We start from the raw sequence: 13911 nt of genomic DNA, 5'->3' as shown, positions 1-13911 counted from the left end.
ATGGCTGGCGGGACAAGTTTCTTATTTAACCTTAGACAGTTAAAAAGTTCGTTTGATAAAGTCCTTGCCCACCCAAGAACAACTCGAACACGGACGGTGTCAAATTTCCAGCTCGACCTGAGCAAGATTTTTCGCGCCAGGAAAAGTTTAAACAGAGACCGCGAACAACCTTCGTGATTTTTCGCTTTTGTTCGAATGACGCATCTGTGATGACGACATATATACAAGACCTCATCAATTTGTTGTTAGAAATAAGATCATTTTGTAGAATGCGTTTTGCCCCGAGTTTCTTGAGCAACAGCTGCAGATCAGAACAAAACACAACGCTGTAAAGCTCCACAGGCGCGGATGTACGTGGTGGAATGCCCTGGGGCTCATTCATCAATAAAATTATAATTTAGGCACATATTCTCCAAGTTTAGCTTTATGGACTTGGTCTATCCAGCTGTTGGTACTGTTCGGAAAAGAATTGTAAATTTAACTTAACAGCGTCTGTTTGAAAATATTAAAACACCGATAATCACCGTAATATGACGTCTTACGATTGTAAAACACTGTAGTTAGTATGTGATAGCATTTAGGAGGGAATATAATTCTGGGAAAAATCCTGCAAACTAAACTGACAAAGTTTAAAGTGTGCGTTGTTGCTCCGTCCCTCCGTCTAGCGGTGGTTGCAATTCAGAAATGATTCTTAATTCACTTCAAGCAACTGAAACTTAAAACGCAGTGCTTGCTGAGTAAAGTCGACTAAAATTAACATAACTCGATACAGATGACTTATTTCAAGTAACCAATAGGAGAGCGACAAGTAACATGTAATCCGGTCAACCACACAAAGGCAATGAGACGGTCATCAACAGTATGTCAAGAAATCAAATAAACTGACAGCAACGGTTCATAAAACAAATCAATAAGAAGCACAAATAGCGACACAACAAAACTGATCTATACGGTTAGAGCAAAACACACCAAACCGGCAAAGTAAAGAAATATGCCCTCATGTAAATATGATTTAATAATATGACATATATTGATCATATAATATTCCACCAAAGTGAACTAGGTTTCTGTAAAAATACTATGTTCGCCACCAGGCAAAATTTAAGTAACTACAGGTGCTCAGCTGGTGAATTAATTCCTTATGAACCAACATTTCGCAAACCCATGCGTGTGAGCTTCGTCAGGGCCAATAGGAGAATAAGAAAGTTGCCAAAGTAAGATATATTTCTGAAAACTGCAAACATGTAAAATTACCTGTAAATAAAATTATGTTACTGTAAGTTTCGTATGTGAGTAATATTATCACAATAGAATAATGATAATAGAATACGGCCAGGATTTGCCAGGAACAGATACTTTTGACGTCTTCAGATATTTGAACGCTACCGAAGTAAGACAAAATAGTCTATTTGAATAAAGCATATGATGCTTCCAGTGAAATATATTTCGTATATTTGTATACGGGTGTAGAACAATGTGGTCTGGTTACCTACAACAACAGATAATAATTAAATTTCCTTTCTTAAAAGTGAGAGTCTGCATGAAATTTGGTAGACAGGCAAGGGGCAGAGATCATGTTATTATAAAAGTAGCTCGTATGTTGGTAGTTACGTTAAAATTTCAGGTTCAGCTTCAGTATTTTTTGAAAAACTTTTACGTCATCAAATTAATTTCGACTAGGTGTATATAACATAAGCTAAGATAATTACTGCAACGTTGAAGTATGTCGAATCCAGAAGAGCAAAAATTGACCGAAGATAAACCTCAACTTGTACAACCTGATAACAATGAAGAGAGCTCATCAGGTGAAAGTGATGAACAACCTGGAACATCACGTGCTGTTGCAATGCAAGCGGGGATGCCTCATGGTGAGTAATCTGAGATTAAAATGTTTAAGTCTTTGTCTTTGCTATGATTAATAATAGGAACCTTTTAATAATTAAAAATAGGAGCTTTTGACGTTTTCCTTTAAATTTGATGAAAAAAGAATTTTGTTTTATTTTTCCTTTGCTTTAAATCCAGATTCTGCAGATACAGGAAATCAAGTCTTGCAAACAATGGAAAATGCTGAAGCTTCTCAGAGTGCTTTAAGTAGAATCGATCCAGGATTGATTGAGCTTGCAAACAAAATGGCTGAAAGCAGAGCGGGTAAGTTTTATTAAGACTAATTTGCTGAATACGTAAGTACGTAAATGATTGTGAATATTTAAAATACAGCTCACAATTTGCATTTGTCGTAATATGTTTCAATAATGTATTGTTTCTGATATTGATGATGTTCAATGATATTCTGTTTTGATGCCTTCTCATACAAGATAATCTTTACTTTTACCGCAAATCAGGACCAGTTATGATCATTAATGCTCCTAAAATTTATCACCACGACGAAAGGCAATACCAACATCACGATCGAAGGCAGTATCAAGACAAAAGAAAATATAAGGAAATGGATATCAGTGATTTAAAAAAAGGAAAATCGACACAAAGTGCAGAAAAACAAATAAAATCTTTAGGTAAGCAATATGTAATACCGTGCAATGTTTTGTTAAAAAATTTTATTTTATGAGATTATTTTTTGAGATTCTCCTCTTGAGCTTACCACATTTTTACCAAGATTTTGCAAAAAGATTTGAACCAAGAACTGAGCAGCAGGAGTCGGCAAATAATCCCTTTGATCTTCACCAATTAAACACCCAACCACAAGGTGCATATTTGATGCGTTAACATTTGGTTAAAATCTGATCCAAATATGCCACTTTTGTATTATCTGCCAACCTGCGAAATCTTTGCTTAGATTTTTTGTGTTTCTATTTCATACGTTAGTTATTTCATTTGTACGTATGATAATATATGCTGACACTTTCATTACTAGATCCACCTGATGTGACTCATCCAAAGCAACCGATCGAAGCAAATCCACATGTTGAGCCCCACACAGACATCTCAGAAGTGACCAATCAATCCAATGCTTTGAACATTGAGACACTTTCTACAAGTAATGATTAGATTATAGAAAAAAGCAGTCAATACTGTCTGTGTACTGACTGTCTTTCTTACAAATTCGACAGTCAATTAAAATCTTGATTGATCTAATTGTCCATCTTGACAACATCTGGAATCTTTGCAAATTATCATGAAGTAGCTAAAATCAACGGTTTAAATTTAAATGAAGTTTTATTTGAAAGTTATTATTCGTTGCTTGCAACTAAAGCTTCATGCTTTATATAATGTTTTCATATCTTAGAGCAAACCGGTTTTACGCAACCTAAACAACTAATTCCAGCATCAAATTCACAAACTGAAGTACCAAGCACCAGTCCCTCAATCGCCAATCTACCAACGACTTCATCTGCAGGTATTTTTTTAAAGTATGTTTGGAAAATATAGATGTCAAATATTTGTAAGGGATCTGACGCGAGAGTCATGTAACATATGTGCAGCATGGCACTTTTTTATTTCTGCTATCTTAAATAAATTAAGTTAAAAATTTCAAACATTTCTGTATCTAAATATTTCAAATATTAAAATCTCGCAATTATTATTTATAATCTATAATATTAATCTTATCAGACCAACGAATACTAAAAAAGCGAGAGGAAGCTATTGGAAAAGTTTTGCAAGAGCAAAATAAACGCCGTGAAAATGACATCCGTCTACAAGCCGGAATCGACGTCTCAGTAGCAGATATTCCAATTGTCCATCCAAAGTACACTAAAGTATCTTATTTCCGTGGAAAAGCAGTTCCTAAACATGAAATCTATGCCCCGTCAACTGGTGAACCTGATACATTTGAGCGGGATGAGGATATTGAATTTGAGGAATTGCTGAAGTCCAACAATCGCTTTACCGCCTTCATAGGTTACCCCGGATCCGGAAAGACGACTTTGTCAAAAAGATTAGCCAAAACAGAAGAATACAAATGTCTTCATTACAAATTTATGGAGATGCCTGTTGGCAAAGAGGTCAGTTTCCGGAAGCTAATTATGGATAACATTTATCCGGATTTAGACGACAGCACTCGAGAGGATGCATGGGAGTGGATCAAAGAAAATCAGAAAAGTTGTCTTCTACTCTTTGATGGTCTGGATCAGGCGGAGTGGTCATTTAAAGACAAAGTACCCAAAGTAAACTATGATACTCCCCAAAGTGTACCGAATCTTTTAGCCAATCTTTGCAATAAACAATTCCTTCCAGACATTAAGCTCATCTTTACCTCCAGGCCCCACAGCATTATTACGCTTCCTGCTCCACTACGTCCAGACTCTACAATCTTACTTGGTGATCTGCCCCTTGACTCTATGAAGGAACTGTTTTATTTTTACGCTGGTGCTTCTGCCGACAAGCTTTGGAATGATCTTTCCCGAAATGCTAAAATTGTTTTTGCACTTTGTTTTAACCCGCTGTTGCTTCAGTTAGTTATAGCAGCAGGTTTGGCTCCTACAACACAAATTGGAAAAATCAGCACCACAACGCGGGTTTTTGCCACAGTTTTGGAGAACCTCAGATGCAGTGACAATGCAAAACACCAAGACATCACTTTACTAGTAAAGCAGGTGAGAGAACTGAACATGTTTCTGTTTGCCTAAAATAGTGAGAATGAACAAGATCATATTATTAATTGTTTTGTGTTGCAGCTCAGTGAATTGGCCTACAAAACCACAATGAGGTCTTCAGTTGTCATCACACGAAAGGATCTCACAGAAGTGAAGCTTGAACCAGACGAGATACAAGATATCGTCGTCGGCATTTACGCCCATTTTGCGGAAGTCTGCCGCGTGTTTGACGGCCACGTGAAGTATTACTTCGCCCACCAACTGTATCAGGAGTTTTTCACCGCAAAGTTTATCGTTAATGAGCTGTCCATGGATAAGTTTAAGCACCTTGTTTCAAACGAGCTATTTTCCGAGGAGAAGTGGTCTGTTATTAGGAGATTTGTTTGCGGTCTGCTCATAGATATGATGAAAGGTATTATCAGGATAGTAGTTATGTGCATTTTAAGTTATGATTTACTATTAAGCTCATTCAAACATGATCATTGTAAAATATCAACTTTTCTTCAGATTCCAGCATCAGCAAGATTGCTGCAACTGGGCACGATCAACCAGAACGATCGTGCTTGTCCTCACCTCCTTTCAACAGGTGAAGTTGAAAACGTTTTTGTTGTTCTATAAGCGGTCTCATACTATAGGCAAGAAAGAGAAAAAAGCAATTATGACATTTTCAGACAAGATGAGCAGGTAGAGGAGCAGATTTCACTTACACAAGAGCCAGCAGAGGAGAATATATCATCTCCAGAATACCAGTCATCATCCTTAATTTCGCCTAGGTCTACAGAACAGCAGGCAGAGGAGATGGAATCATCCGGTTTGTACCATAATGTTTTTTTTAGATTTTGCACACATTTATGAAAAACATAATTAATAAGAAAGAAGATGTGAAACATGTTGCACATTTTGTTGAATCGTTTTCACAAAAAAACTTGATAATATACCAACATCGTGCTTTTACCATTTGTGCTGTTTGTTTAGTTATGCTTCCGTTAGACAACTTGCCGTGATATGCAGGAAGGAAATGTCCGACAAAAATAAAAGTTGTTGTAATAATTTGTTCCTGTTCAAGAAGCAGTTTCTTTATTAAAGCGCTATTCATAAAAAACAAGCTTCCGTTGTAACACTCGACATTTTCTCTACTATTGCACTCACTTAACGATCTTTACTTTACTATTACTTAACGACCGGGTGGGTTCAATGGGCCGAGGGTGCCTTTTACAAACCCAAGCGTTAGTGACTGCAGATGTTTTCAGGTTTTCATCAATTTTCTTTCAGTCCCTTATATCTTGTTTTCGAATCTTGGAGCTATAATTATGTGCCGTTTGATCATACAGTAGACATCAAAAAAGGTTTTTTTACGCAAAGTGTTCTATATGCAAATACCTATTTTTGTAAACGTTTAGCCATTATGCAAATATTTTCTAAACATGAACCGATCAAACGATATATTTTTTGCAGATTCCAGCATCAGCAAGATTGCCACATCTGGACACGAGCAGGGAGACTGCTCGTGTTTGTTATCTCGATGTTTTTGCTGTCTTAACAGGTAAAGATTAAAAAGTTTTTACTGTTCTATAAACAAGTTCATATTAGACATGAAAGAGACAAAAGCAATTATGACTTATTCAGACAAGATGATCAGGTAGAGGAGCAGATTTCACTTACACAAAAGCCAGCAGAGGAGGAGATATCATCTCCAGAACATCAGTCATCAGCCTTACTTTCACCTAGGTCTACAGAACTGCAGGCATATAAGAAGGCAACCTCTTCATCCGGTTTGTACCGTTATGTTCTTGTTACAGTACTTTGCAAATGCTTTTGCAGAGTAATTTCGTACAGTTTTCAAAAGTAGCAACGCTCAACGGTACCAGAAACTCTGTATTATATAGAGCAGTGCCAAATTGTATAGGACTTGGTACAAGAATTTATAAGCTACGATTGCAAGTTTTATTTACTTTGACTTACGTTTATGTTCATCGTTATAAAGTTATAGCTTGTGTTTTTCTCGCTAAATTGGATGAGTTTCGTATCTATCGGTGATGAATTATTCCGTCGCAAGGGTCATGATATTATAGCACTCGCTCCAACATGACAAACTTTGTCAATATGATGTTCATTGAATTGACATCCCTGTAACTTCAAATTCCACAATAACACTACAATAACGTATCCCTTCAATCACATGTTTTTCGTTTTATTTCAAGCCTTAAATATGAGGAACGAAAAATTGTGCCGACGTAGGTGGTCGCAAGGACATAAACAATTACGATGATAATTACCACAAATAAAACATGCAAATGTGGCCTCGCAGGCTAAAACGTGCATCACAATAATATAATGGCAAAGAATAACATTTTGTTTCAAATGGTATCGAATACAAAATAAATGCTCATTTTAATAATTTTATTTTCATTATAAATCAATCCTAAAGTACTACGAAGCATATAGCAAAGGATTTATCAAAACTTCAAAGGTTTGGTGGAAACATCGTCTCTAATGGTTACTGTGAAAATAATCAAAATAACAACAAAGTCACGTGATCGATTCATTGTTGTCATTTTGTATCAAACTGATCCAGACCTGCAATTGATGAAGTTAACTGTAACTGCTACTTGCACAGCTGTTTGAATTTTAGTTATACTCTAAAAGTAAACGTTGCGAAGTTAAGATGGACACTATCACTGTTAATGAGGTATGGAGCTTATGTGGCGTCTGAATAATCCCGTCATCACCGTAGAACAAGGTTAATGCTAAAGCCGAAACTTGTGGTAAAGTACCGGTAATAAGCATATATGTGAAAAACCTACGTTTTGTGTCTGACTAAACCTTAGTAATATTCCAAGAAAAGTTGCCGAATATTACGGCATGTTTCAGTGCATAAGAAACATAGCAGGCTAAAGAATTTAGTAGGATGTAAAACAAAATATGAATAATTTTCTGACAAGTTTTAGTGCAGTAGTTGGCCTATGTATAAGCTACGGGTAAACAAATTTTCGTGTAATTTGCAACTACAGAACTACATTTACGATCCTTTTTAATCATTTTTGCCCTTTTTAATCATTTTTGCCATTGCCATTCTTTTTAATCATCATTGAACATCAATTTTTGCCTTGCTTTGTCTTTGCCCACAATTTAGGTGACTGTAAATTTTAGCACACTACCGTCTAACAAATTGCAAAACTTGAATTTATAATAGATGTTATAACCGTCAAGCTAAAGTTCCTGGGTTACTGCTTTCAGAAATGTTCCAATGTGAAAGCTCTGCTCATATTTTACAAAAGCTTTTATGGACATTGTTTTTTTAGGTCCAAGAACTTAAACACAACTGCATAATAATGTTCATCGAAAAGTGGTTAACATTTAACACAAAGTAAAATGACCAATTAACTTACTTCCAGTTATCATAGGCTGGTAAAATTGGCTGTAATTAACCATAAACACATGACTGGAGGATAATAGTTGCCTTCATTTATCATCTTTTACAATGAGTCTTTTTTATAAATTAGATGTTATAAAAGATAGATTTGTTCTTGTGGAAGTATTACACAGCATGATGACGTCATTAGATATATTACCCATGCTTGTTGCTGTGCTACTGCTATATCTGTTTAAGTCTGATATGCTTGGCTTAGTGCACTAGCCTTGTGGAGCTCTAGAACTGCCTTTGTCTCACTTAGCATTTCTTAAATTGTTCTCATAACAGTTGTTTCCATTTGTTGTTGCATATATTGAGTATAACTATCAGCTGAAGCTCTTAAATGTGATACGCTAAAGTTAAAATCATATCTTTGAGTTGAAAAGGCATTGAGTTAGATAACTTTGGATGAACAGGCTATATTTCTAGCTTATAATAACCCATTACTGAATCAAATAAATAAATCACTATGGTGTTTATGTTTATTTCTACTGATAACAATTTTTTCACTAATGTTGAGATAATTAGTGCTAACTATGCTCTGGGAAACAAAAAGAACACTTCAGTCACTATTACTAGTTTACATGAATTTTATTAGGTTAAGTTTCCTTAAATTATTTGAATCTCCATTCAAATGAAGTCAAGTTAATGAGCTTTAACTGTATTACAATTTCTACTCGAACACTGATACAACATTTTCTACATTACTTGAATGAATAGATTTACACATATCTATTTGGGTGGTATAAAGCTCAATATTGGGTACATTTATTTTCGCATATTGCTTGTAAGTGCCATGGCATTAACTGTAATTTGTGCGTTGTCATTTCCACATCATTCAACACAGCCAGACCATAAATGTCATTTTTGTGTTGTATTGTATACAAAACAGGCCTTACTAAGCATGAACCCAATACAAGAACTGATAGTGGGCATTTTTTGCCAATTTGAAATAACTTAATGTAATAATATTCATAACAACATTAACCAAATATAAACTCTTTGCAAATCAGCTCTCATCAAAGCTTTGCTTTGTGATATGTTTTCACCAAGTTCACATTCTCTTTCGAAAAAAAGTTAAATAATAACATCGATAATAACACTTCGAGAACAAATTGAGAACACTGTGATCTGCGATTTCTGTTTTGTTACTATTTCTGTTTTGGTACTAAGGGGCATGGAGCCCAAGTTGGTTAAATCACTGACAATGGCCTAAGACCAGCCCTGACAATAAATATACATGTACTTGTAGTATGAAATGTTTCTTTTGTCAGTGTCTCATTGTGGCAAATGCTGCCAAGTATGCAATGTTTACTCTGTTTTAAAGGGCAATGATGAACATTGTTACAGTAATATAAACAATGTCCATTGCCAAATCAAGTGATCACTCTGTAGTTGTTACTGGAGTAAGAGTCAGTGGTTGACTTTTGGGTTGACTATTGATCAGTTTCAGAATTGTAACTGGTGGTATAAGCCGGTTGATTTTCATCGGTTTTGGTTTGACACACAGTTCACTCAGGTCTGTTGCATTTTGATAGCATTTTTCTAGCAGCACAAGGTGGTCTTCACGTCACACAAATGCATGTGATGTTCGTGGTATGGTTGCACCTTACTATAGACATCGTGTTTGTTGAGCATGTCTCTGAGGTTGAGTGCAGATTGTGGAAGAATACTTCAGTGGCTGTTTTGCGAATGAGTTGTCATTCTAAGAATATAAATTTCATTAAATGTAAAATAGAGAAAAAGCATTGCAAATTAAATAATAATTTACAAGTTTTTGTGTCACAACAGGAAATCATTTATATTGCCATTTTGCTATATACAAGTATTTTGACACTGAAAATCACAACTAAACATACTAGCAGAAAATTAGAATAAACTAATTTGGAGCATACGCACTGTTATTCATCTGTATAATACTATAATACATGGTTTGGTCGCAATGTTTCGATTGTTTTTTCAAAAATTTGGTTTTGATACTCATAAACTGATTCAGTACTCCTCTCCTTATTATTACAAAAGCAATTACAGCACTACTACGAAAGCAAGCAAAACCTGTTTCTGTTTGGTGTCTCGGCCAACAGAAAATAATATAGCTGAAATATGGTTTAGGCTAACACTTATGTTATTTTACACTGGCCACCCCTACCAACTCATGTAAAAAAATGATAGCCACCATATGGTGTGCTACACATTTATATGCAATAAAGTCGGCTTTAATATGACAACCCGCTTTATATGACCGTGATGATATAGTCCCAAATTTTGCCATACAAATGTCTCTGTTTACTATGACCTGTGTTTGAGTATTACGACCACTTTTTCAATTTTATTCACCCAATGTTTCTTTGTCAATTATGCAATGTGACAGGAATGATTGTGCCATGTGAGTTTTCTTTCGCATCATGTAAGAAATGTATGAGATTTTAGAAAGTTTAGTCAACTTGTTTCCGACTGTGTCGATACTGCTTGGTGTATGGCGCTGTATCAGGCTTGCTGCTTTGGTTATTGTGACTATTCCGATATTGTGACCAGAATGGTTTGGTCCAAAGAGAGTCATAATAAGCGAAGTCTACTGCATTAACATGCAGTGTAATAATTTCATTCATTTCTCTTTGCTATCATGGTATTAGAAGATAGTTTTTACACGACCTCAGAGATGATTTCACACCAATCAAACATCGGTTATTGAGCAAGACTTAGTACAGTTCTCAGAGGTGAGCAGTACAGCAGGAGCAGTACAGCAGGTACACTATAGTACCAAATTATTTTATTGCGGTACTTTATTCAGTACCGATACCATCGGTACTTTTAGAGAACAGTACAGAATCCCTGCACTGAATTACTTTTTTCTAGAAATTTAAGTTCGTCCCAGTGCTTGGTACTTCTAAAATGATTACTTCAAGGTTTTCAGAAGTTTGCTTTTTAAAATTTCATTTTAATTGAAACTTGATTTCAATTTTAGTGTTTTTTGCTCTTTTTTAATCTACAAATGTCTAATAAAGCGGCATAGAGTGAGTTCACATTGTTTTTGACCTGAAGTAACCTTTAGCGGGGCCATAATATCAGCAAAAGTTGCACTTGTAACATGATCCACTGTACGAAAAGTAGTTTGGTACCCAGTACTGGCAAAGTACCGGACTACTTTTTTGAAATAGTACCAAATACCGGAACCGTTGGTACATGTTTTGCCGATGGTACTTTCTACGTACTGAGTGCCCACCTCTGACTGTTCGAGATCCATGTACTTTATAATAAAACGGTGTCATGCACAGTTTGCATATTATTTAAAACAATGCATTGTAATACATAACCGTTATAAAATAAAAGATCCTCTAGCAACTGCTCTTAACATGCAGTCTTAAAATATTACTACAACCAATTTTTTGTTTTCAACATTATATATACTGTGCCTATTTCGGAAACTACACTTTATCAAATTTGTATGAAAATATTGTTTTAGAACGTTAGTAATCAGCAGCAAAACGATAAAATAGTTGTCTGTTTTATGAGCAGCCATTCGCACAGTTTGGTAAATCAAAAATGCAACTTCAGTAAATGGCATCCAGTCAGTTAAAAAAATGCAAATTTAGCAAATCAGCAAGTAGGCTTATATGCAAAAAAATTGGCAATAGTTTTATTTAGTACATTTCACTGCATTCTAGCCTACAGTTACTTGCAAGCTATTTTGTATAGGCAGGGTTGCCATACCGTCCTTATTTATAAGATTTGTCCTTATTTTAAAGGTCCGTGTCTTAAAAAATATGTTTGTCCTTATTTCTAAAAAATGTCCTTATTTTCACTTTCGTCCTTATTTTTAGGGCGGAGGTGGGCACTTTTGTCCTTATTTTGGGCATTTTGTCACCTTTACGATACCATTTTGTACCAAAGAGATACCAAAATTATGAACATGCAGATAGTGTCTTGCTTTGTGTATAGGCAACCCTGTGTATAGGCCTAGACTATATTTGTCACCTGTCAGTATTAAGCTTGATAACATTTTATTTCCAGATGTTGCTGAGAAGAGGAGGATTTGGATAAAAGCACTAAAGTCACAGCTGGTACGATTTGAGAAACTGCAGCTCAGGGATTGGTTACGTAAGTTTATTTTCTGACTTTGTCCTAAATCTGCGAATAAATGAATAAACTGCATGTGCATGTTATGTATTATTTGCCATAGACATGCATTATGTGCAGCAGAACACATTTATGTTGAATTTCAAAACTTATCTTTATTTGGCCTAGTACAGTTAGGCTGCTGGCAGACTGGTGATGCTGTGAAAATATTTGTGTGATAATATTTTGTGAAAATTGATTGAAATGACATGTAGCCTATTTAGCCGGGAAATATTTCCACATAATCACTGGTAGATTAGTACAGCAGCCTACTAGGCCAAGTAAAAGTAAGTTTTGTAATTTACATGTCTATTGCAAACGTATTGCCAGTGCTAGTGTACAGAGCCTAGCTTAGTAGGCTGCCGGTAATTCTGGTGAAAATATTTGCCGGCTAAATAGGCCAAATGTCATTTAGATCAATTCTGGTTGTTGTATTAAGTTTATCTTCAGTTTAAAATGACTGCTTCTTTTTTTAATTCGTCCCGAACAGATAATTTTGTAGAAAAGTAAGTTTTCGCTTTCAACTTGACTTTGTGCCTAAACATGAAAAATTTCCGTCTTAAATTTATATAACGCGGCGAACTACAACCGGTAAATAATTAACTATTATGTTTGTTTAGATGACAACAACCAACGCAGGTATATTTCGCTTTTATGCGAATTAAATGAATCCAGCGACATGGAACTCTTCAATATGGCGTCACTGCGCTTTCCAACAGAGATGAATCTGTTTAATTTGAAATTGTCATCATCGGAAGCCGCGATCTTTTGTGACGTTTTAAGGAAACAACAAAATGAGTTAAAGTTGCTTGATCTGATCAAATGCTTCTCCCCTGGTGATGTGGAAAGATTTATTTCGGCGATCTCTGAGATGCCTGGAAAGGTTTGACGATTTATTCAACTTTTTATCGTTTGCTTAGAACAGCATATGACGTCATAATAAATTGTTTACATTTGTTCTTATGACGTCATAATGCCTAGTACGAAGATATTTTTCAAGGCAGTTTGTTGAGATTACTGGGCAGTGTAGGTCAGATATTTTGTGCTAATTTATATAAAATTGCAGAATAATTTTGCGACGGTTTAGTGATTACTTGAATCTACAAGGAATGTGGAATCTGCAATAAACTTGGTCGCTTAAAATTCCTTCTTTTTAATAAAAAAATGACAAAATTTTGTTGGATCAGTTTTAGCCTGGCATGTACCGGTTAATTTTGGGTCAACTGAAAAGTTTCATTTTTTTTAAAACTGAAATTAATTTTGCAAACTTATTATTAGGATTTGTTTCTACAACTAATACTCGATACCGGTTTTAATTGGCCGCTCAAAATTATTTCTATTTAATTCAAAAACCAAGAATTTGTGTTGGACCAGTAGGCTAGGCCTAAATCTGACCGCGTGGTGCTGGTTAGTTATTAACCAATTAATGGTGATGTTAACTTGTATGTAGTTATATATTAGCTTCATCAATACACCAGGTTGTAGTTTACAAACATTTCATCTGCAGGTAAAAGTGTTGGACATCGGTGACAACATAATCAAAGACATTCCAGGACCAGAATTTTTCGCTAAAATTGAAGAATATCTGCGGATGGTTGGTTGCTTCGAAGATGGAAGAAACGCAAATTCGAGCGAGAAACAAAAAATTCAGCTCGTCCTTGACCAGCTTCATGACTCGGTATTCTTTATATCTTGTCATGTTTGTGTCAACTTGAACTTTGCACACTAATTTAAATTTTTAACCAAATTTTTAATTTATAGCGGTTGCATGTTTATGTTGGTGGTGGCGACGAACTCACTTCGCGCAATCACTGCTGACGTAATAATGGT

General features: G+C 35.4%; 1 protein-coding gene across 1 annotated transcript; it reads left to right on the top strand.

Moving 5' to 3' along the window:
• Nucleotides 1–1723: 1723 nt before the first annotated feature.
• Nucleotides 1724–13810, top strand: LOC143451742 (uncharacterized). The gene is made up of 15 exons (XM_076952465.1): nt 1724–1868; nt 2023–2148; nt 2343–2513; nt 2615–2704; nt 2873–2995; nt 3245–3355; nt 3571–4553; nt 4635–4965; nt 5061–5139; nt 5225–5364; nt 6009–6096; nt 6180–6325; nt 11977–12063; nt 12702–12964; nt 13589–13810. Exons 1-15 carry the CDS (start codon nt 1724–1726, stop codon nt 13808–13810), a joined length of 3105 nt encoding a protein of 1034 aa, XP_076808580.1.
• The last annotated feature ends 101 nt before the right edge of the window (nt 13811–13911 follow it).

Source organism: Clavelina lepadiformis, chromosome 4, assembly GCF_947623445.1.
Source record: "Clavelina lepadiformis chromosome 4, kaClaLepa1.1, whole genome shotgun sequence".
Lineage (NCBI taxonomy): Eukaryota > Metazoa > Chordata > Ascidiacea > Aplousobranchia > Clavelinidae > Clavelina > Clavelina lepadiformis.
Note: the sequence above shows the minus strand (reverse complement) of the source record. Positions and strands in the feature narration are given on the sequence as shown.

Excerpts from the sequence above, each read along its gene's own strand:
- LOC143451742 (XM_076952465.1), top strand. The coding sequence starts at position 1,724 with ATGTCGAATCCAGAAGAGCAAAAATTGACCGAAGATAAACCTCAACTT. Across the intron at positions 2,514-2,614 it reads AAAACAAATAAAATCTTTAG|ATTTTGCAAAAAGATTTGAA; the intron begins GTAAGCAATATG and ends ATTTTTACCAAG. Across the intron at positions 2,996-3,244 it reads CATTGAGACACTTTCTACAA|AGCAAACCGGTTTTACGCAA; the intron begins GTAATGATTAGA and ends TTCATATCTTAG.